The sequence below is a fragment of the Mugil cephalus genome, chromosome 7 (assembly GCF_022458985.1).
Source record: "Mugil cephalus isolate CIBA_MC_2020 chromosome 7, CIBA_Mcephalus_1.1, whole genome shotgun sequence".
Classification (NCBI taxonomy): Eukaryota; Metazoa; Chordata; class Actinopteri; order Mugiliformes; family Mugilidae; genus Mugil; species Mugil cephalus.
Window position 1 is genome coordinate 1,131,824 of NC_061776.1, and position 21,077 is coordinate 1,152,900.

The window sequence follows — 21,077 nt, forward strand, 5'->3', positions numbered from 1 at the left end:
GTAGTGTAAGAGGGAGGGAGGTTACCGTGACAACCAGGGGAGTCAGAGCGAGAGGGTGGAGAGAAAGATGACCTGAGTATTATCTACATGTTTATAATCTACATGTTATTATCTATATGTTGTTATCTACATGTTAAAAAACATAATGTTATTATCTACATGTTATTATCTACATGTTTATAATCTACATGTTATTATATACATGTTATTATCTACATGTTGTTATCTACATGTTTATAATCTACATGTTAATATCTACATATTATTATCTACATGTTATTATCTACATGTTATTATCTACACGTTAATATCTACATGTTATTATTTACATCTTAATATCTTCATGTTTATTATCTACATATTATTATCTACATGTTATTGTCTACATAAAGACACATAAATAAAACACAGACATCTCCTTTGTGTTCATGTTTGTTTTTTTATTGAAACATTTTCAGCTTCATGTCACATGACTTGGGTCCAGGTCGACGCCCATCAGACATCAACCAGTCACCACGCAGGCCCTGGGTCACACGGGCATCTGCAGCTGTGAATACTCGTCCTGCCCCTCCTTCTCCTCCAGGTGAGGCTCAGCATCATCCCCATCCAGCTGGAGGTCAGAGGTCAGGGGTCACCATAGATACCCTTCACTTGTGTCTCATGCTAAGTGTTTCATGCTAAGTGTGTCTCATGCTAAGTGTTTCATGCTAAGAGTGTTTTATGCTAAGAGTGTTTCATGCTAAGTATTTCATGCTAAGAGTGTTTCATGCTAAGTGTTTCATGCTAAGCTTGTTTCATGCTAAGTGTTTCATGCTAAGAGTGTTTCATGCTAAGCGTGTTTCATGCTAAGAGTGTTTCATGCTAAGTGTTTTTCATGCTAAGTGTTTCATGCTAAGTGTTTCATGCTAAGCTTGTTTCATGCTAAGTGTTTCATGCTAAGAGTGTTTCATGCTAAGTGTTTCATGCTAAGAGTGTTTCATGCTAAGCGTGTTTCATGCTAAGAGTGTTTCATGCTAAGTGTTTCATGCTAAGTGTTTCATGCTAAGAGTGTTTCATGCTAAGTGTTTCATGCTAAGTGTTTCATGCTAAGAGTGTTTCGTGCTAAGTGTTTCATGCTAAGTGTGTCTCATGCTAAGTGTTTCATGCTAAGTGTTTCATGCTAAGTGTCTCATGCTAAGTGTTTCATGCTAAGAGTGTTTCATGCTAAGTGTTTCATGCTAAGAGTGTTTCATGCTAAGTGTTTCATGCTAAGAGTGTTTCATGCTAAGTGTTTCATGCTAAGTGTTTCATGCTAAGTGTTTCATGCTAAGAGTGTTTCATGCTAAGTGTTTCATGCTAAGTGTGTCTCATGCTAAGTGTTTCATGCTAAGTGTGTCTCATGCTAAGTGTTTCATGCTGAGTGTTTCATGCTAAGTGTTTCATGCTAAGCTTGTGTGAAGCATGTGACTCACACTCTGCAGCTCTCGGTGGCTAAAGAGGCGGGGCAGCAGCAGCATCCTCACTGGGATGGTCAGCAGCAGCATGAAGGGAAACGCCAGCGCCGCCGCCGTCGCCATGACAACCCACAGCAGAGACAGACACGTCAGCTGGACGATGGTGAACAGGTGCATCCGTAACGTCCTCACCTGTGAGATGGACACAGAGATGTTTTTGGTCAGAGAAGACGTAGGGACTGGGACGTAGATGGGACGGGGCAGGGATGACGGGGGGCAAACCTTGCGGACATAGCTATGGTCAGGGTGGTACTTTGGGGGCATTAGCAGCAGGACGAGTCTCTCTGTGAGCTGGATCCCGTTCAGGGACATCACGCCCATGTAGAGGAAGATCCCAAACAGCACGGCCAGAGGGATCTGACGCAGGACGTCCCCGATCACGATGGACAGACCTGGGACAGGACACAGAGGTCAGAGGTCAGAGGTCAGAGGGTCAGAGGGGTCAGAGGGGTCAGAGGTCAGAGGGTCAGAGGTCAGAGGGTCAGAGGTCAGAGGGGTCAGAGGTCTGAGGGGTCAGAGGGTCAGAGGTCAGAGGATCAGAGGTCAGAGGTCAGAGGTCAGAGGATCAGAGGTCAGAGGTCAGTCGTAGCCGAGGTCATTCATACCGACTAGCAGAGCCACCAGGAAGCCTGTCACCCTCTGCTCCTTGACCTCCTGGATGCGGGGCTTGTCTCCGGGGGCGACGGCCTTGCTCATGACCGTCAGAGCGTTGGTGTGGGTGACGGACCGGACCGTGGCGGCAGATAACCATGGTAGACCGAACAGGGCTGAAGCTCCGCCCACCACCACAATGATGAGGAGGTCCAGATGAAAACCAGTTCCCTTCATGAGCATCCTCTCCTTCTTACTGACGATCAGCCTGGAAGACGCACACCCTCACATCAGCCCACCAACAACCTGCAGCAACAACAACGCCCCAACCCTGGAAACAGAGCCCCTACGCTGTGATCTGGGACTCCATGAAGATGAGGATGAAGACGAGGACGGCGGGCAGGACGCTGGCGGCCATCATCCACACCGGGAACTCTCCATCGGACCCCAGAGGAGAAATCAGCCAACCTCGCTTCTCAGGGCTGGACACCGAGAATCCACTGGGCACGTTCAGTTTCTGAGGATGGATAGGAAGGAGGTCACCTGTGTCCTTCACCTGGGAGTAGGTGTCCCTCACCTGTGTCCCTCACCTGGGTGTAGGTGTCGTCCACGCTGTAGTCCACCAGGACCATGATGAGGATGGCGATGGGGACACCGAAGTCTCCAATGATCCTCCGGAGCTGAAACACAGCCACATCCTTACATCAGACACTAGAGAGGATTCAGAACCTGGAGGTCCAGAAACCAGAACCAGAGCCAGAACTGCAGCTACACCAGAATGTCTGAAGAGCCCAAACATTACGACCACCTCCCTAATGTGCTGCTGCTCTAGACCAGGACCCCTAAAGGCCAGTGTGGTGGCGTGATCCTTCATGTCCTGAAGCCTGGTCCAGACCTGCTTCAGTTCCTCCTCCTTTTGGTATGTGGTCATCCCTGTAGGCCTCCCACCCTGTAAACCGGGTCAAAGAAGCTCCTCCCCAGATCTGGTCTTCATCAAATGTCTGTAAACTAGGCCTGTCAGAGTGAACTTGTTAACTTTAATTAATTAATCCATCCTCATCGTTAATCTGATTAATAATCTGAACCCAGCGAAGCATCTGCAGCAGAACGACTGTGAACGTGTCTCAGTTTGTCCAAGTAGCGTTAGCGTTAGCACCAGCTGATCCGGTAGTGACAGGCAGCAGAACCAACCCATAAAGATGGAAGATGCTAAACAGCACGTTGGTCCTCTCCATGGGACATTTGAGGACAAAGACACCAAGAGGGACCAGTGGAGACACATAAAGTATCATCACACTCTGCAGGAAGGAGTTTTCTTTCCAGCTTCAAACAGCACATGAACCAAGCCAAGCATACGTTAGTCGGGGATTCTGCTAGCACTTGGGCTAACGCGGCTAACAGCTGGAGACAAACCAAGACAAACCAAGACAAAGACAAGCTGCCAATGCTGCTGCTAATATGTGTCCACTAATCTGATTGAAATTTTAATTGTTTGACAGCACTAGTTTAAACTTCAACATGTCTCACTTCAGCCGTGGTCATAATGTTTTGGCTGGTGTAGGTACTGACCCTCCCAGGGAAGAAGGAGCTGTTCTTAAACTTCCGCAGGTAGAAAGCGATGAAATAAGTTCCCGCCATGAGGACGAATGAGAGGAGCGCAGTGTTCGGCTCTCCCACAACCTTCCCAGGATTCCCGGCTTCCACGGTGAAGTTGCAGAGGGTTGAAGAGCTTATGTTGTTTCCGTGGTAACAGTTCTGGAGGGGATGCTCCTGAAAGATCTGGAAAGAGAAAGTTCAAAGCGCCGGGAATCGGCCTCAACAACTCTCCCCCTCACAGGGGCCGGCTCTGCCAGGTCCTGACCCATGTCTAACAATATTTACACAGAACTACCGTTTATGTCTTCACGAAACTCCACCTGTCCAGATGTTTTATCTCCGTTTGTATGAGTAAACTGTTCGTTTCATGTTTTGTTATTTGTGAGTGAGAAATGTAATAAAAAGATTTGCAGAGTGTCTGCAGCCTCAGAGCGAGACAGGAACCGACCTTCAGCAGCTTGGAGAAGGTCTCGTAGATGAAGATGAGGGAGATGAGGAAGGAGAAGATCTCCTGAGTGAAGCGAGAGACGAAGCGAACCAGGATGCTGCCCTCGAAGGCCACGGTGAGGACGACGATGAGAACCAGCCAGAAACCGATCCACACCCGTCCTGTCAGATACTCCACCCCGTTGTCTTTACAGAACTGGAGACAGAGCAGGACTTCGTTCAGCACAACCCTGCGTCTCATTAGTTAAAAATAAAACAATATTCAAACCTCTGCTTCAACCTCCTTAAATGATTTGACCCTTTTCCTCCAGACTAACATCTCCTCCTCCAGACTAACATCTTCTCCACCAGACTAACATCTTCTCCTCCAGACTAACATCTTCTCCACCAGACTAACATCTCCTCCTCCAGACTAACATCCTCCTACCTCCTCACCAGACTAACATCTCCTCCTCCAGACTAACATCTCCTCCACCAGACTAACATCTCCTCCTCCACCAGACTAACATCTCCTCCTCCACCAGACTAACATCTCCTCCAGACTAACATCTCCTCCACCAGACTAACATCTCCTCCTCCACCAGACTAACATCTCCTCCTCCAGACTAACATCTCCTCCTCCACCAGACTAACATCTCCTCCACCACCAGACTAACATCTCTCCTCCACCAGACTAACATCTTCCTCCCCAGACTAATCTCCTCTCCAGACTAACATCTCCTCCTCCCCAGACTAACATCTCCTCCTCCCCAGACTAAACTCCTCCCCAGACTAACATCTCCTCCTCCACCAGACTAACATCCCTCAGCTACATCTCCTCCTCCACCAGACTAACATCTCCTCCTCCAGACTAACATCTCCTCCTCCTCCAGACTAACATCTCCTCCACCAGACTAACATCTTCTCCACCACCAGACTAACATCTCCTCCTCCACCAGACTAACATCTCCTCCTCCACTAACCTAACAATCTTCTCCACCACCTCCTCAGACTAACATCTCCTCCACCAGACTAACATCTCCTCCACCACCAGACTAACATCTCCTCCTCCAGACTAACATCTCCTCCTCCTCCAGACTAACATCTCCTCCTCCACCAGACTAACATCTCCTCCTCCTCCAGACTAACATCTCCTGTGTCTTTACACATGGTTGGTGAAGAAATGAGAAGCTCCTCTTTGCATCAGTTGGTCTTAAAGGACTTGTTGAAGATAATCACCATGAACTAATGATCCACCAGGAGGCGCTGGACTATGAGCTCAGTTACATCCAGGAGGAGACATGGTATCTGTATTTATTAGTGTTTGCTGTGACTGGGTCAGTTTAGTTGTATCGTGCTGACAGTGACGATAAAGGATTTTCTGTTGTTTCTGTTTCTACAGAACCAGGAAGTGAACCGGTCTCATGGTTGTGGTCTGGTCTTGGTGTGGTTCTGGTCCCGTGCAGACGTGCCTCACCGTGTAGAAGGCCTCTTCAAACACCAGCAGCGGTCCAGAGAAGCCGATGACCAGCAGAGGCTGCGCTCCCAGAACGCTGAAGACCACGCCCTGCATGGCGGTGGCCACGATCAGCTCCGACACGCCGATCAGACCCTCCGTCTTCTCACCTGCATCACATGAAAACCAGGACCCGAATTCCTATCAATCAGAGCAAACACTGGCCCCTAGTGGCCAAATTCTAAGAAAAATACATCAGAATCCTGATGTTTTCTGCTATGCTGGTCATTTTTGCTCTTCATCCATTTGAGAGGAATTTCTTTGAAAACATCATGATTCTAAAAGTTTTCTTAGCGTTTGGCCACTAGGAGCAACTCTTTCCTCTAAGAGTCTCTGGGACCCCAGACCCTGGTGAGTCCGGTTCCTGGTCCTGGGGTCAGACTCACCGAGGAGGCCTCCGAAGGTGATGGCGGGCGACAGAGCAGCGAAGTAGATGAAGATGACGGCGGCCATGCACTGAGGGTTCAGAGCGTCCTTGATGTCGCTGACGTAGCGAGGATAGCGGCGTCTCACGTCTCGGATCAAACCCCCAAAGAGACGACCTGAGCGTCTCAGAGGCTCCTCCCCAGGTCCAGAGGGAACCAGAGAACCTGGGACAGGAGAACGTTGCTGTCAGAGCTAACAGAGCTAACGGAGCTAACAGAGCTAATGAGGTAACAGAGCTAACAGAGCTAACAGAGCTAATGAGGTAACAGAGCTAACAGAGCTAATGAGGTAACAGAGCTAATGAGCTAACAGAGCTAACGGAGCTAATGAGCTAACAGAGCTAACAGAGCTAACAGAACTAACAGAGCTAATGAGCTAACAGAGCTAACGGAGCTAAGAGTGACCCGGGTCCCCATGGACCTGGTCTCACCTTCTTCCTGCTGAAGGCTACTCTGTTTCTCCTCCCTCTTTCGAAGCATTTCTCGTTGGAAGCGAGCGACCGAGCGCAGCAGCTTGTCTCCGCCCACCTCCGACGGCGGGAGGACGATGCTGCAGTCCAGGAAGCGGTTGATGGCCATCAGCAGGTCCTGGCGGTCATCGGCCTGATACGCCGCCTCATGGAAGAACTGGAGGAGACTGACACGTCAGGACCTGTATCCTAAAGATTCTCAGAGCAAAGAGCTCATCTAAGGATGGGTTCTAAGAAAATCCTTAGAACCCTGAGGTTGTTCCTAGATGGAGGTAAAGGTGAAAGGTTCCTAAAGAAGGTTCTGCAGTGAGATGTGCTGAGAGCAGGGAGGAGAACTTTAAGAGGCTTAGAGAGGAGAACATGGTGGAAAGAAGAGGAGGAGAGATATTCTCCTGGAGCAGGAATCATTTTACCTGGTTAATAGCACATGGATGAAGAGCAACAATGGTTTTAAAGTAGATCTACTATTTATTTCTCTTCAGTCTCATAGATCAGATTCTAGGATTCAGTCTGTGGATGTGACTCGTTCTATGGATCAATGACACGATGCCTCATACGTAGCAACGGGCTCAAGCCCAGCTCCTCCCTGCACCTCCTCCCTGCACCTCCTACCTGACTCCTCCTCCCTGACTCCTCCTCACTGACACCTCCTCACTGACTCCTCCTCCTCACTGACATCACACCTCCTCCCTGCACCTCCTCCCTGACACATCCTCACTGACTCCTCCTCACTGACTCCTCCTCCTCACTGACATCACACCTCCTCCCTGCACCTCCTCACTGACTCCTCCTCCCTGACACCTCCTCACTGACTCCTCCTCCCTGACACCTCCTCACTGACTCCTCCTCACTGACACCTCCTCACTGACACCTCCTCCCTGACATCTCCTCCCTGACACCTCCTCCTCACTGACATCACACCTCCTCCCTGACTCCTCCTCACTGACACATCCTCACTGACTCCTCCTCCTCACTGACATCACACCTCCTCCCTGCACCTCCTCCCTGACACATCCTCACTGACTCCTCCTCACTGACTCCTCCTCCTCACTGACATCACACCTCCTCCCTGCACCTCCTCACTGACTCCTCCTCCCTGACACCTCCTCACTGACTCCTCCTCACTGACACCTCCTCACTGACACCTCCTCCCTGCACCTCCTCACTGACTCCTCCTCCCTGACACCTCCTCACTGACTCCTCCTCCCTGACACCTCCTCACTGACACCTCCTCACTGACACCTCCTCCCTGACATCTCCTCCCTGACACCTCCTCCTCACTGACATCACACCTCCTCCCTGACTCCTCCTCACTGACACATCCTCACTGACTCCTCCTCCTCACTGACATCACACCTCCTCCTGCACCTCCTCCCTGACACATCCTCACTGACTCCTCCTCACTGACTCCTCCTCCTCACTGACATCACACCTCCTCCCTGCACCTCCTCACTGACTCCTCCTCCCTGACACCTCCTCACTGACTCCTCCTCACTGACACCTCCTCACTGACACCTCCTCCCTGACACCTCCTCACTGACACCTCCTCCCTGACACCTCCTCCCTGACATCACACCTCCTCCTTGCCACCTCCTCACTGCCACCTCCTCCCTGACACCTCCTCCCTGACTCCTCCTCCTCACTGACATCACACCTCCTCCCTGCCACCTCCTCACTGACACCTCCTCCCTGACATCTCCTCACTGACATCACACCTCCTCCTTGCCACCTCCTCACTGACACCTCCTCCCTGACACCTCCTCACTGACATCACACTTCCTCCTTGCCACCTCCTCACTGACACCTCCTCCCTGACACCTCCTCCCTGACTCCTCCTCCCTGACACCTCCTCCCTGACTCCTCCTCACTGACACCTCCTCACTGACTCCTCCTCCCTGACACCTCCTCACTAACACCTCCTCACTGACATCACACCTCCTCCCTGACTCCTCCTCCCTGACACCTCCTCACTGACACCTCCTCCCTGACTCCTGGAGGAGGATCTGGAGGAGGACCTGGAGGAGGACCTGGAGGAGGACCTGGACCTGGAGGAGGACCTGAAGGAGGACCTGGAGGAGGACCAGGAGGAGGACCAGGAGGAGGACCTGGAGGAGGATCAGGAGGAGGACCAGGAGGAGGACCAGGAGGAGCACGGTACCCGGACTCTCTGGTGGTCCTAACCCAGTCTGCTGGACTCACCTTGTCGGACATGAGTGTAGAGATGGAGCGACCGATCTGGTGGTAGTCGATGTTGGAGGTGGGGGGGCCCAGCAGGAAGAACAGGAACCTCACGGGGATGGGAACCTCCAGCACCGACTCCAACAGAACTGCCTCCTGCAGCCGGACAAACGCTGTGGAGGGCTGGTCCAGGAAACCCACGCTGCCTGCAGACAGGACAGAGGGATCAGAGAACCCGGCCTGGTCTGGTCCAGTCAGAACTGGCTACTGATATAAAAGAGCTTAAACACAATCACAGATCCTCTGCAGCCTAAAGTCTCAGTGGAGTGGAGACGTTCTCTGGGGGGACATCTGGAAACCCGATGGACCAGTCTGGGTCTGTTTGGAGTTTGGTGGAGGGGGGGTTGTAGTGGAGCTGGACTTGGCCCCTGAATGCTTCAGGACACCAAGCTTCTGTCCTCTAACCTTCTATTACTAACCGCTGTGTCCCTCCAAGGTCCATAAAGACCTGGACGAGGAAGAACTGGACTGCAACACCACTAATGAGCTTCTTCATCCAACACAAAGAGGAAGCTGGGACAGGAACTGTTTAAATATCTGTAGCCTGGTGTGGTTCTGGTCCTGGTTCTGGTTCTGGGTCCTACCTACGAGGACGACGGTGGCCTCAGCTCTCTCTGGGATTTTCTCCATCAGCTTGGCCTCATGTCTGGACCTGGACTGGCAGACAAGGGGCGGAGCTTCCTTCAGAAAGACAGACAGATGGCATCAGTGGCCACACCCCCACACCGACCACCCCCACACCGACCACACCCCCACACAGACCACACATACACACTGACCACACCCACACACAGACCACACCCACACACAGACCACACCCACACACTGACCACGCAGACCACCCCCACACAGACCACACCCCACGCAGACCACACCCACACAGACCACACCCTCACACAGACCACACATACACACAGACCACACCCCCACACCGACCACACCCTCAAACAGACCACACACAGACCACACCCACACACTGACCACACCCACACAGACCACACCCCCACACAGACCACACCCACACACTGACCACGCAGACCACACCTCACACAGACCACACCCCCAAACAGACCACACCCTCACACTGACCACACCCCCACGCAGACCACACCCACACAGACCACACCCCCACACAGACCACACCCCCACGCAGACCACACCCTCACACAGACCACACCCCCACACAGACCACACCCCACAGACCAGACCCTCACACAGACCACACCCACACAGACCACACCCCCACACAGACCACACCCCCACAGACCAGACCTACACAGATCACACCCTCACACAGACCACACCCTCACACAGACCACACCCCCACACAGACCACACCCCCACACAGACCACACCCACACAGACCACACCCCCACACAGACCACACCCCCACAGACCAGACCTACACAGATCACACCCTCACACAGACCACACCCCCACACAGACCACACCCCCACACAGACCACACCCCCACACAGACCACACCCCACAGACCAGACCTACACAGATCACACCCTCACACAGACCACACCCTCACACAGACCACACCCCCACACAGACCACACCCCACAGACCAGACCTACACAGATCACACCCTCACACAGACCACACCCCCACACAGACCACACCCCCACAGAACCACGTGAGTTAAAGTTTAAACGTGTTGAATTTGAAATAACTCTAAAGCTAAATTTAACAAGAATTAAACTAAACTTATTACTAGCTTACGTCAGAATGAGAAAACAAACGATATTTTTCTTGGTAAGACATCAATTAGACCCACACTGACCACAACCCCACCTTTTCTCTGTCAGCCTCTCTGTGATTGGTCGGGTTCACCGAGGGCTCTGATTGGTCAGCGTGTCTGTCCATCATGGCGGCCATGGTGGCTGCAGAGATGTTCCTGCTGAACGAGCTGTGGTCCTTCTGGTCGCTGGGATGACTGGATGAACAGGTGAACAGGTGAATGGATGAACAGGTGAACAGGTAAATGGATGAACAGGTGAATGGATGAACAGGTGAATGGATGAACAGGTGAACAGGTGAATGGATGATCAGACCTGTGTCTCAGCAGCAGAGCTCTGAGGACATTGACTCGATCTTCTTCTTTGATCTGATCAGAAATTAACATCTGCTCCACGACCTGGTGACAGATTCCAGGAAGAGTCGTCTGCTTCAGGTCCAGGAGGACGGCGCCTAGAACCACATGACCTTCATCATCACCATCATCATCATCATCATCATCACCATCATCATCATCATCATCATCATCATCATCATCATCATCATCATCATCATCATCATCATCATCATCATCATCACCTTCATCATCACCATTATCACCTTCATCATCACCATCATCATCATCATCATCATCACCATTATCACCTTCATCATCACCATCATCATCATCATCATCACCTTCATCATCACCTTCATCATCACCATTATCACCTTCATCATCACCATCATCATCATCATCATCACCTTCATCATCACCTTCATCATCATTATCATCACCTTCATCATCATCATCTTCACCATCATCATCCTCAGTGTCTCACCGTGGGACATGGTTTTCCGGAGCTCCAGCAGAGAGCGGAAGGACAGGGAGGCGACGTGAGGTCTCCCCCAGCGCTCCGTGTCCTCCTCCACCTCCTCCTCAAACTTGATCCATCGAGCCGTCTCCCTCCACTGGAGCTCCTGGTTCTGGTCCATCACCAGCTCATTCAGCTCCACGAACACCTGGACCCCAGAGGAAGATGACATACCACCATCATTATCCACCAGAACCACAGAAGAAGAAGGAACCAGCTGATTGAAGCCATGTGAGGAGACATGTTGGACCCGGACCCAGAGTGAAACCTGCTCTACCTGATTCCGTCCGCGCTGCAGCTCCAAACCCGTCATCCTGAGACTGAGAGCAACTGAAGCGAGGCTGAGGTGGACCTCACAGTTTAGCGTCTGTCTCATGAAGGCGGAGTCTTGTCCCCCTGGATTAACTCTCCCTCTCTGACCTGTCCTCACCTGAACGTCGTCCTCCCGTTTGCACTTTTTACCTGATCCCATCGTATTTTTTATTTATTAACCACGATGGGCTACCTAATAAATGATACAAATAATAAACGTTTAAAAACCCTTTTGTGTTCACTTGTGTTATCTCTATATTTGATCTGGAACATTTAAGTGTGACAAACATGTAAAACATCAGAAATCTGGAAGAGGTCGACACTTTCTCACAACGCTGTGGTTTACGTTTGTCTTTGCTTTGTTTCCTCTGGACTTAGTTTCTCTAAGTGAACTAAGAACTAAATGAACTAAGTGAACTAAGTGAACTCTGGGACGTGATAATCTCACGCTGCTGCTCCGTCATGTTCACCTTATTGAAGATGAGCCTTTTACTCCGAATGTTCTGTTTTACTCTGTTTATGCATTATTTGTAGGAGTGTGATTATTTTCTTTTAATTAATAAACATGCTTGTTGTCAGTGGAAGCTGCTGATTGGCTGCTGCTGGTTATGAGGTGCTCTTAGCTCCGCCCCCTGACCTCGTGAGGTGTGCGGTCTGACTGCAGGTGTCGGTTCTTCGGACAGATCTGATCTTTGGAGACGTGGATGATCGGCCCTTTGGAGCTCCGCCTCACCAGGTGACGGCGCACCGCCGGGACATCGTCCAATCGGTGACCTGAGGGGGCGGGGCACAGGAAATGATTGACAGGAAGGTAAAACTGATCAGTCAGATGCACTGTACGTTTATCCTGGTGTTCCCCTGGACACTTCCACAGTAGCTGTGGCATTCAGCATGTTTATAGTGACTGTGGGGGGGGGGGGTGGATGGGGGGGGGGGTCCCAGTCTGAACAACACTCAGAGTCTCACGGGAACTTTCTGCCCTGTAACAGGATTTCAGGCTCGACTGCTATTCATTAAGGCCACAGTCCATCATCCAATCAGCTACACACACACACACACACACACACACACACAGGTCACAGGTGTGTCAGGTGTCAGGTGTCAGGTTTCAGTAACAATTAGATTTTCTGGATATTTTCTTCTTTTCTTCTTTGCTGGGAAAAAAACTTCCAACCAATCACATTCCAGCTGAGAATCTGTTCCCGTTAGAGTTTTATCTAGGTCATTGTTCTGGTCCAGTCCTCGGTCCACTGTCGTCTCTTCTCTCAACTGTTGATAAAGTTTTATCAGTTTGAACTCATTTAAAGGAGGACACAGTTTAGATTTCATATAAAACACAAGAAGGATTTCAGAACCAACGTGGAGCCAGAGACATGTTCAGGTCTCCTAACATGCATCAACTCCTCCAAACCTGACAAGAACCAAACAGAGTACTCACTGAGACCAGTCCTCCGGGACCGGGACCGGGACCAGGACCAGGACCAGGACCAGGACCAGGACTGGACCAGAGCCTGACAAGGATCAGACCCAGACCAGGACCAGAAACAGAGCCAGAGCCAGAGCCAGAGCCAGAGTCCCGGACTGAGTCAGTCACAGTGGACAGAGGCCGTGGGTTCAGTGTGTAGGACGACAGCTTTGTGTTCAGTCACATGATGAAAACATCCAGTCACACAAAACTCTGTCCCATAAAATTCCCCCAGGAGACAAACTCAAACCCGACCAAACACTCAGACCATGTTTGTATTTTTTATTTTTGTGATTTATATTTTTATATTTTCTAAAGTGATCAGAGGAAACGTTCTCACTCTTGATGCCGTCCAGGTCCACGCTCATCAGGGATTCGGCCTCGTCGGCGTCGTCGGGGGCAACGGTTGTCAGGGTGAGGCTGCGTGAGAGGCCGTTGAGATTGGTCGATGTGGTGGGCGGAGCTCTGTGAGAGGAAGCAGCTACAGGTCTGAGACATGACACAGACAGGAAGGCAGGTGTCAGGTGTGTCACCCACCTGGCCTCCTCCTCTTCCTCCTCCCCCCGGTCTTCTTCTATGGTGGGGGCCGAGCCTCTCCTGCCCTCCTTCCTCCCCTCATTGGTCCTCCAGCGGCTGGAGAGAGGGTGATGGAGGTGGAGAGAGGAGTAGCGGTGGTCTGGAGGAACACAGACATCAGAACCAGGAGGTCTGGACACGAGAACCTGGAACCTCCTAAGTCTCTGTTTCTACATAGCAACTAGAACCCAGAACCCATCTGATACAGAATCTTCTTAGACCCTGACTAGAACCAGTCCATCAGCCTCCTATAGTTCAGGTTCAGGTTCAGGTTCAGGTTCAGGTTCAGGTTCTGGTTCTGGTCTCACCTTCAAAGTCCTGCTCATCGTAGACTCTGTGTTTCTCCGGTGGACGGCGAGTGGCAGGAAGGAGGATCTGCTGGAAACCCTGGACATCGAACACCTTGTTCAGATCCTCCTCTTCTTCATCGCCACGACAACAAGGAACAGCAGGAACAGCAGGAGGAGGAGCAGGAGGAGGAGGTGTCATCTGAAACGAACCAGAGTCATCCTTCAGTCAAACCAGTTCCTCATCATCGGACCTCTAGTGTTGATCAGCTGATTGGTCTGAACGGACCCACCGAGGTCTGACGATGACTCATGGTCCTCAGGGTCAGAGGTCAGAGGGAACCTGGAGGTCAAAGGTCGCTGGAGATGATTGATCACAAACACCTGGAGGCAACGATTAAATCATCCTGTCAAACCATCGAGCAGCTGATCAGTCACATCAATCAGCGGATCAGTCACATCAATCAGCTGATCAGTCACATCAATCAGCTGATCAGTCACATCAATCAGCGGATCAGTCACATCAATCAGCTGATCAGTCACATCAATCAGCTGATCAGTCACATCAATCAGCTGATAAATCCATGATCAGCTGTTCAAACATCAATCAGCTGATCAGTCACATCGATCAGCTGATGAGTCACATCGATCAGCTGATCTGGGTTCAGTTTTAATGTGAGTGAAAGCAGGAGGAGAGTTGGATCCTACCTCAGCGTCCTCAGCACTGAAAGAGAGAAATTATAATGCACAGACTGAACCCAGCCAGGGACAACTTGGGTGGGTGGGGGGGGCTTAGGGGAGGAGGGGGGGCAGCAAGGGAAGGGGGGGGGGATTTGGAGCAAGGAGGAGGAAATGAGAAGAAAGAAGGGATGAAAGGAGGAGAGAGAGAGGATGAAGGATGAAGTCCAACTCTATAGAAACCTGATCGGCTAAAGGTCGCCGTGGCAACCAAGCTGTCTGTCAAGGTTAGTCCCGCCTCCTGGCAGCACACACACTAAAACACACACACATTAACACACTGAACACACACAGCTGCAGGCAGAGCGTAGTCTCACTCTGATGACATCACACAGAAAGGTAACACCCACATGTTTCTGATCAGTTCAAGTCAACTAGAACCAGAACCAGAACCTGAACCAGAACCAGAACCTGAACTAGGACTAAACAGCTTATTTTCCTTAAGACATTTATTTATTTATTTATTTTAGGATGTTTTCTTACATGTAAACATTCTCCTAATGTCCTTGTTCGTCTTTGCTCTGAAACAAATGGGGAAAGCTCTAGTTACCTAATTATTCTGTTATTTTACTGGTCCGGCCTCTCAGGTCAAACTGGGCTGAATGTGGCCCCCGAACTAACCTGAGTTTAAACCCCCTGAACCAGTGTCTCAGTGAGACTGGGGGTCAAGAGGAGGACATCCAGAGAAACCACCAGATTAGATCATGAACCTCTGAGACGTTTACAACCACAAACAGTGACTGGAGTTTAGTTGAAGAGGAGCAGGTTCCAGGTCCAGGACCAGGACCAGGACCAGGACCAGGACCAGGACCAGGTCCAGGACCAGGACCAGGTCCAGGTCCAGGTCCAGGTCCAGGACCAGGACCAGGACCAGGACCAGGACCAGGTCCTTTACGTCTTTGAGGAGTTAAACCAGCGGATAGATAAATAGATAAATAGATAAATAGAGCCGGGGGTCGTCTGCATAGAGGTGGACGCTCATGCTTCCTAAGAGCATGTAGACTGTGAAGAGTCCTGGTCCTAGTACAGAACCCTGAGGAACTCCACATGGGAACCACAGATATGAGACAGAAAAAACACAACAGGACATATACACACATTTAAATAACAGGTCAAACTGAAAGCAGAGATCTTACCTGGTTGCTGTCGAGTCTCCGTCGTCCACAGAAACACAAACAGCTGCTTTTATAACAGGGGTGTGTTAATATGTGTGTTAATTAGCCTGTTAGCACAACAATAATTATCTACGTTCACACAGCTTCACCTCAACATGTCTGTGTCCAGGTGTGTTTACATGTCATCACCTGACTCATTACCTGTGTGTGTGTTAATATGTGTGTTATAGTGTGTGTGTGTGTGTGTGTGTGTGTGTTAATCTGCTGTTGTCACAGCAGCTGTTGATTTCTGTTTTTATTCTGAAATGTTCAGTAAACACAAAAAGGAAATTCACCTTTGTCACACTCTGTGGGAACTACACACACTCACTAACACACACACACACACACACACACACACACACACACACACACACACTCACTAGCACACACACACACTCACTAACACACACACTCACTAGCACACACACACACTCACTAACACACACACACACACACACACTCACTAACACACACACACACACACACACACACACACACTCACTAACACACACACACACACACACACACACTCACTAACACACACACACACACACACTCACTAACACACACTCACTAGCACACACTCACTAGCACACACACACACTCACTAACACACACACACACACACACACACACTCACTAACACACACACACACACACTCACTAACACACACACACTCAATAACACACACACACACACACTCACTAACACACATGTTCAGTTTTCAGTCTTTTATTTTTTATTATTTGTCTCCTTTAGAGAACGGAGAAAGTCCTGGACATGAGGGGACACTTTGGGACACTTTGGGACATGAGGGGACACGAGGGGGACACGGTGGACGGCCCTCTGAGTCTCCCAGACAGGATGCTGGTTCTGATGTTGGTAGTGAGTCTCTGGTTTCCCTATGGACATGTCTCTCTGAAGACAAACGCTGAAGGACCCAGACCCAGTCCTCAGCTTGATCCATCTTCATCCTCCTTCCTCTCCTCCCTCCTCTTCTTCACCTCCTTCAGCCCCTCCTGGATCCGATCCATGGCCTCCTGGTCTCTGGCCTCCCGAGCAAGACCTAGAGCCTCCTGGTAGAACCGGACAGAGTCCTCCATCCGTCCTGGGGACAGAACCAGACTGGATCAGACCTGCAGGACAGAGTTTGTCCCCCCAGGTACCCGTGAGCTTGGACCTCACCTGAGTGCAGCAGGATGCCGGCCATGTTCCCCAGCAGGACGTGCTGGTCCGGGTGTCCGGAGGAGCGGCTCAGATCCACCGCCCTCTGGATCAGGACCAAAGCCTCGTCATGGCGCCCCTGCAGATCCAAGATGGTGGCCAGGTCGCTCATCAGCACCAGAGTCTGACGGGAGACACGCCTTTATCAGACAGTCTGTACCTGTGGGTGTGTCTACCTGTGGGCGTGTCTACCTGTGGGCGTGTCTCAGATGACTCTACTTGTGGGCGTGTCTACCTGTGGGCGTGTCTCAGGTGACTGTACCTGTGGGCGTGTCTACCTGTGGGCGTGTCTCAGATGACTACCTGTGGGCGTGTCTACCTGTGGGCGTGTCTCAGATGACTCTACCTGTGGGTGTGTCTACCTGTGGGTGTGTCTACCTGTGGGCGTGTCTACCTGTGGGTGCGTCTCAGGTGACTCTACCTGTGGGCGTGTCTCAGATGACTCTACCTGTGGGCGTGTCTACCTGTGGGTGTGTCTACCTGTGGGTGTGTCTACCTGTGGGCGTGTCTACCTGTGGGTGCGTCTCAGATGACTCTACCTGTGGGTGTGTCTACCTGTGGGTGTGTCTACCTGTGGGCGTGTCTACCTGTGGGTGCGTCTCAGGTGACTCTACCTGCGGGCGTGTCAACCTGTGGGCGTGTCTACCTGTGGGTGTGTCTACATGTGGGCGTGTCTCAGGTGACTCTACCTGTGGGCGTGTCTACCTGTGGCTGTGTCTACCTGTGGGCGTGTCCAACTGTGGGCGTGTCTACCTGTGGGTGTGTCTACCTGTGGGCGTGTCTCAGATGACTCTACCTGTGGGCGTGTCTACCTGTGGGTGTGTCTACCTGTGGGCGTGTCTCAGATGACTCTACCTGTGGGCGTGTCTACCTGTGGCTGTGTCTACCTGTGGGCGTGTCCAACTGTGGGCGTGTCTACCTGTGGGCGTGTCCAACTGTGGGCGTGTCTACCTGTGGGTGTGTCTACCTGTGGGCGTGTCTCAGATGACTCTACCTGTGGGCGTGTCTACCTGTGGGCGTGTCTACCTGTGGGTGTGTCTACCTGTGGGCGTGTCTCAGATGACTCTACCTGTGGGCGTGTCTACCTGTGGGTGTGTCTCTCCCTGCTCCTGGAGGCAGATGTCCAGGGCGTCCTTGTAGTCCTGTGCTGCCTCCTTCAGGTGCAGCTTTGCTGCTCGGTATCGAGCTCGTGAGTCGAGGCAGAGACCGAGTAGGAGTCTGGTGTCCTTCCTCAGAGCTTCCTCTTCCTCTGAGGACAACAACAACACGTCAGGGACACTTTCAAACACTTTCTGGCCTCCGTCTGTGTCTCACCTGTCCTCTGGTCTCCCGGCAGCTCCAGCTGTTTGTCCAGTTTGTCCTCCAGAGACTCAGTGCAGAACCTGAACCCGTGTTCTGCAAGCTCCGCCCTCAAACAACAAACAATAGCTGTCAATCAACCCGACCCTTGACCCCTGACCTCTGATTCTTGTCCCTGACCTCTGACCTCTAACCTCTGACCTCTGACCCTTGACCCCTGACCTCTGATTCCTGATCCCTGACCTCTGACCTCTGATCCCTGACCCCTGACCTCTGACCTCTGATCCCTGACCCCTGACCTCTGATTCTTGTCCCCTAACCTCTGATTCCTGATCCCTGACCTCTGACCTCTGATTCCTGATCCCTGATTCCTGACCTCTGACCTCTGACCCCTGATCCCTGACTTTCCACTAGCCGACCAGTCCTCACTTGTTCTGCTCGGCGTAGATGGTGGCGAGCTTCAGGGACATCTCGATGACAGCGTTGTCGTCCTGGAAACAGACGGGAGGTCAGCTGAGGAGACCAGGTGTGTTTTTACCTGAGGCTCAGAGAGACTCACCTGAGGAGTTCCTCCGGCCAGAATGAAGCTCATCGCTGCTTTGAACAGCTTCTCTGCCTGAGAGGAGGAAGACGAGCAGAGGATGAAGAGCAGAGCTCACCTGACTGCAGGTGGAGACAGGTGTGTCCAGCTGAGGCTCAGTGATTGGCCGATACTCACGCTGTCCAGCTGACCCTGGACGTAAGCCAGGTTGGCCATCTGAGGATAGAGGAAGTTCAGCTCAGGTCACGGATCAGAGGGATTGGGGGGGGTCAGAGGGGTCGGGGGGGTCGGGGGGCGGAGCTTACCAGGCTGTAGGTGTAGATGATGGCCTGGGTGTTGTGGGTCTGATGAGCCAGGGCCACGGCCTGATGGAGGAACCCTGAAGCCGCCTGGAGCTGCCCCCGATGCAGACTGAGCTGAAACACAGACACAGCGTCAGAACCAGGTCACGGGCAGGTTCTGGTTCTGGTTCTGCTTCTGGTTCTGGTACCTTGGCCTTCTTCAGCAGCAGGATCATATCGTCCTCCTTCCTCTGAGCTTCGTCGCGCTGGTCTTCATCACTGCTGCTGAACAGAGAGAACGCTGCAGACAGAGAGTCAGCACAGGGGAGACGCTAAAATCAAACCGTTTCTGGCTGGAGTCTGGTGGGAACGTACCAAGTAATGCCCACAGCACTGCTCCTCCTCCTGCTCCTCCTGCTCCTGCTCCTCCTCCTCCTCCTGCTCCTCCTGCTCCTCCTCCTCCTCCTGCTCCTCCTGCTCCTCCTCCTCCTCCTGCTGCTCCTGCTCCTCCTCCTCCTCCTGCTCCTCCTGCTCCTCCTCCTCCTCCTGCTGCTCCTGCTCCTCCTCCTCCTCCTGCTCCTCCTCCCTGGAGGATTCTCCTGGTGGCATCATGTGTGCCCGCCGTTACCCAGCATGCCGAGCGGTGATGTTGGATGAGCCTGGAGAACATGAAGCTGTTACTGACTCACAGTTTCAGGGTGAACTGACCAATAATAACTCGGTCTGAGACGGTGACGCCTGAACGTCTCCTGTGTGTTTATGACGCAGTCCTCGAAGGAGTTGTGGGTTTTTAGACCAGAGCTTCACAGACTTAGGTCAGATTAGTAACTAGATCAACTTCAATACTCACATTCCCCGTCTACACACACACTGTCTCACCATGTGGACGTGTCTCACCATGTGGACGTGTCTCACCATGTGGACGTGTCTGGGGGACATGGGGAGACTAAGAGGACTAGACTGAAGCTGAACCACCCATGGTCTCTCATCCAGCTCCACAAGCAGCATTACTTATTATTAGTGATGGAACAATCACACAACTATTATCTTCTACAAAAGAATGAACATAGTGTAGTTAAACCAACACAACAGCGTGTTAATGTGTCCCCAGGTATGTGACAGGCGCCTTTAACCTCCTCCAGCAGGTGGCGCCACATTTAACTGAACATTTTCACCAGATTCATTCCGACTGATTCAGAAGCTTCACTTTCACCATCTCTACTAGAATCAGCCGATTAGTGAATGGACCCTGGTCTGCGCTCACCTACAGCGGCTCGCAGTCTGCGGGAGGACGGCGAGGAGTCCCCGCAGCCCCCGGAGCCAGCAGGAGGCCGCCATCTTGTTTACATAAGGAGCGGAAGTGACGAACCGGCGACACTCTGCGCCTTCACAATAAGAGCGACGGAAGTAGAAAGAAATAAAAGAATATTCGAGTGAGTTCTGAAATAAATGCTGATTCACACACACACACACACACACACACACACACACACACTGAACTCAAATCAACTCAAACTTTATAAAAACAAGAGGAAAAATAATAACAATAATAAAGAAAAACATTAAAAACAATTAAAATCAAAACTAAAATACTGAGAATTACGATGTGTTGTAGTGTTAAAGTGAGACCCAGGACAGACGCTGTATGTGGACCTGTGATGTGGAACATGTTCCCTGGCAGACATGTTTACTTTCTCTTGTTCTTTACTTCGTGGGTCAGATACTAGATGTCTGCGCGATGTGTCATGGTTTTGTAAAACTTTGTAGTGTGTGGACCCCAGGAATAAAGAACATATAGTTCTGGCCCCGGTGGTGACGGCTGCTGTCACATGCAGCTCATCTCA

At 51.3% G+C, this 21,077-nt stretch overlaps 2 protein-coding genes across 5 annotated transcripts; both read right to left on the minus strand.

The window, feature by feature from the left end:
• Positions 1–430: 430 nt before the first annotated feature.
• slc4a2a (solute carrier family 4 member 2a) lies at positions 431–13,881 on the minus strand. Of its 3 annotated transcripts, XM_047588956.1 has the most exons (19): positions 13,667–13,881; positions 13,470–13,594; positions 12,302–12,438; positions 11,320–11,500; positions 10,816–10,951; positions 10,556–10,697; positions 9,340–9,436; positions 8,717–8,901; positions 6,479–6,674; positions 6,009–6,212; positions 5,584–5,732; positions 4,129–4,323; positions 3,654–3,863; positions 2,675–2,764; positions 2,435–2,601; positions 2,099–2,352; positions 1,716–1,885; positions 1,452–1,625; positions 431–610 (listed from the first exon to the last, which is right to left on the minus strand). In XM_047588956.1, exons 2-19 carry the CDS (start codon positions 13,495–13,497, stop codon positions 530–532), a joined length of 2,796 nt encoding a protein of 931 aa, XP_047444912.1. In that variant the 5' UTR covers positions 13,498–13,594; positions 13,667–13,881; the 3' UTR covers positions 431–529. The 3 variants fall into 3 exon arrangements, with proteins under 3 accessions (XP_047444912.1, XP_047444913.1, XP_047444911.1); XM_047588957.1 differs by lacking the exons at positions 12,302–12,438; positions 13,470–13,594; positions 13,667–13,881 and adding an exon at positions 11,630–11,792; XM_047588955.1 differs by lacking the exons at positions 12,302–12,438; positions 13,470–13,594; positions 13,667–13,881 and having other exon boundaries at positions 11,320–11,792.
• A 2,723-nt stretch (positions 13,882–16,604) lies between these two features.
• On the minus strand, positions 16,605–20,617 carry ttc19 (tetratricopeptide repeat domain 19). 2 transcript variants are annotated; one of them, XM_047588960.1, is made up of 11 exons: positions 20,498–20,617; positions 19,609–19,892; positions 19,443–19,534; positions 19,258–19,368; positions 19,130–19,168; positions 18,971–19,027; positions 18,841–18,902; positions 18,427–18,521; positions 18,198–18,361; positions 17,074–17,236; positions 16,605–16,996 (listed from the first exon to the last, which is right to left on the minus strand). In XM_047588960.1, exons 1-11 carry the CDS (start codon positions 20,569–20,571, stop codon positions 16,842–16,844), a joined length of 1,296 nt encoding a protein of 431 aa, XP_047444916.1. In that variant the 5' UTR covers positions 20,572–20,617; the 3' UTR covers positions 16,605–16,841. The 2 variants fall into 2 exon arrangements, 1 of the variants encoding a protein (XP_047444916.1); XR_007113058.1 differs by having other exon boundaries at positions 16,845–16,996; positions 18,182–18,361.
• Positions 20,618–21,077: the final 460 nt, after the last annotated feature.